The sequence below is a fragment of the Helianthus annuus genome, chromosome 1 (assembly GCF_002127325.2).
Source record: "Helianthus annuus cultivar XRQ/B chromosome 1, HanXRQr2.0-SUNRISE, whole genome shotgun sequence".
Taxonomy (NCBI): domain Eukaryota; kingdom Viridiplantae; phylum Streptophyta; class Magnoliopsida; order Asterales; family Asteraceae; genus Helianthus; species Helianthus annuus.
In genome coordinates this window covers 34470484-34472516 of record NC_035433.2, presented here as the reverse complement: position 1 = coordinate 34472516, position 2033 = coordinate 34470484, and the positions used below count along the sequence as shown (strand labels likewise).

Below are 2033 nucleotides of genomic sequence, written 5' to 3'. Positions count from 1 at the left end.
CCAGCCAACTAGCGCCTAGCAATTCTTAAAAACACTATTTTTTTAGTCTTGAAGATGTATAGAGTATACAAAATACAATCAAAACATACAACCTACTATCTTATAATATATCTCTTCGAGTCTTTACTTCAATTATTACCTTATACACATCAGGTTCCTATATTATCCTAGACTAGTGTTTCATTTTTAAGTTGTATATTTTTATAAGCATGTATACTGTTATATATGAAACAAGTATTAAAGTATCGAAACAGAACCCGGTATTAAAAATAAAAAAATCCATAGTGAAACTTCATGTCTTTTGATCCAATCAATTCATGCCACTTGGATTTTGAACATCACACAATAGAAAACAAAGCTTGCCAATAACAAAAAATACAAGGTACTTAACATAACTTGATATCCAAATGCAGACCTCACACTATTCCTCTTTTGCAACTTCAGTGTTCACAACAACCTCAGTTGGTGTTTGATCTTCCTCCACCGGTTTTTCGGCCTCCTCGGTCACTGTGGTCGTAGTTTCTTCTATGACAGCCTCCGCAGTTTCCTCTATGACAGCATCTGTGGTGGCCAGAGTTTCTTCTGGGACTGCCTCAGTTTCCTTCACCTCTTCTTGAGTTGTATCCGCCTTAACTTGTTCCTCGTCGGTTTTAGGCTCATCCACCCCTTTACTCTCAATTTCAACGGGGTCTTGGACGGTGGGCGGATCTTCAACTGGTGGTGGAGCATCAGCATTGAGTGGCTCTATCGTTGCCTTTGTCGACTCCTCCACCTCTGGCTCGGGTGCAGGTGGTGTAGCAACTACTGCCTCTACCTCTTTTGGTACTTCTACCTTCTCTGGCAAGGTGTTTGTAGCTGATTCAACCTGAAATAACCATATAAATTTAAGAACATTGCTATAGAGTTGTTTTTCTATCGAAAACCAACCAGTTGGTCTACTAGCCGTTAAAAAAAATGTGACACTTATAAAATCAGTTGTGTTAGGTGTGGCGTTTTTATACGTGACATATGTGTCTGCACTAAAACTGATTTTTCAATGAGTGATGCAAGTAAAATTTTATACTATTTTGCCTCTATGAACCTTCAAATTATTTTTAGTTAGATTATGTTAAGTTTTGAATGCTATAAATAATAAATTGGAAGAAAAAGTTACCTCAACACTTGCCATTGGGATTCCCTGGAGGATATGAATGAGAAGATAAAAGAAAACAATGAGTGTGGGTGAGTAGAATAAGAGGGATATGAGGCCTATTTATAGTACTTCATGGTGTTTAATTAAATTTTTATAAAATAAGATATTAGATAATAAAAAAATACTAGAAGTAAGAATCATGATGTCTTCTAGTCACATGAATAACCATTTAAAAATATTATTAATATTAATGATAACATATCAAACTAGTGGATTGCATTTCGTTAGCTATATAGGAAATTACAAGTTTACAACTAAACCGATCAGGCTAAACGGTTCTCAAGTATATATAAATGCTTAACTTATCAATTAGGGTTTGAGGTTGCGGCGTAGCTTGTTGTCCGTTTACCTTTCATTCTTATGTAATTTTCTTTATTTTAATGTTTTACCTTAGATAACAAAAAAACTTATATAAATCATTGTAGTTTTAGGTATAATTTTTAAATGTTTATAAAAGTATTTATATAAATGTTTGAAATGTTTATATCAATCGATGTAGTTTTAAGTACAACTTTTATAAAATGTTTGTAATAAATATAAAACTAAAAATTAATAGAATAAAAATATAACCAGTGTGGACCTAGCAACCCATATGACCCAACCCACTTCTTGCATGACAGACACCCAATAAAGATGATCAGGGACAGATCTACATGGTGAGTATTGTTGTCACATGACCCATAAAAATATATCTGCGTTGCATAATCACATGATATTCAAGTGAAATATATTTTCTGATGATTAAACCATATACATTCTAAAGATGCCACTGTAAGCTCAAAAGAAAGAGAAGTGAGAATTTTTGAAGTTTTTTTAGACTTTATTAATGAAATTTGCATCA

At 33.3% G+C, this 2033-nt stretch overlaps 1 protein-coding gene across 1 annotated transcript; it reads right to left on the bottom strand.

Moving 5' to 3' along the window:
- Positions 1-243: 243 nt before the first annotated feature.
- LOC110865245 (titin) lies at positions 244-1281 on the bottom strand. Its single transcript, XM_022114484.2, has 2 exons — positions 1154-1281; positions 244-865 (listed from the first exon to the last, which is right to left on the bottom strand). The coding sequence occupies exons 1-2, from the start codon at positions 1166-1168 to the stop codon at positions 422-424; spliced, it is 459 nt and encodes a 152-aa protein (XP_021970176.1). The 5' UTR covers positions 1169-1281; the 3' UTR covers positions 244-421.
- Between the last annotated feature and the right edge of the window lie 752 nt (positions 1282-2033).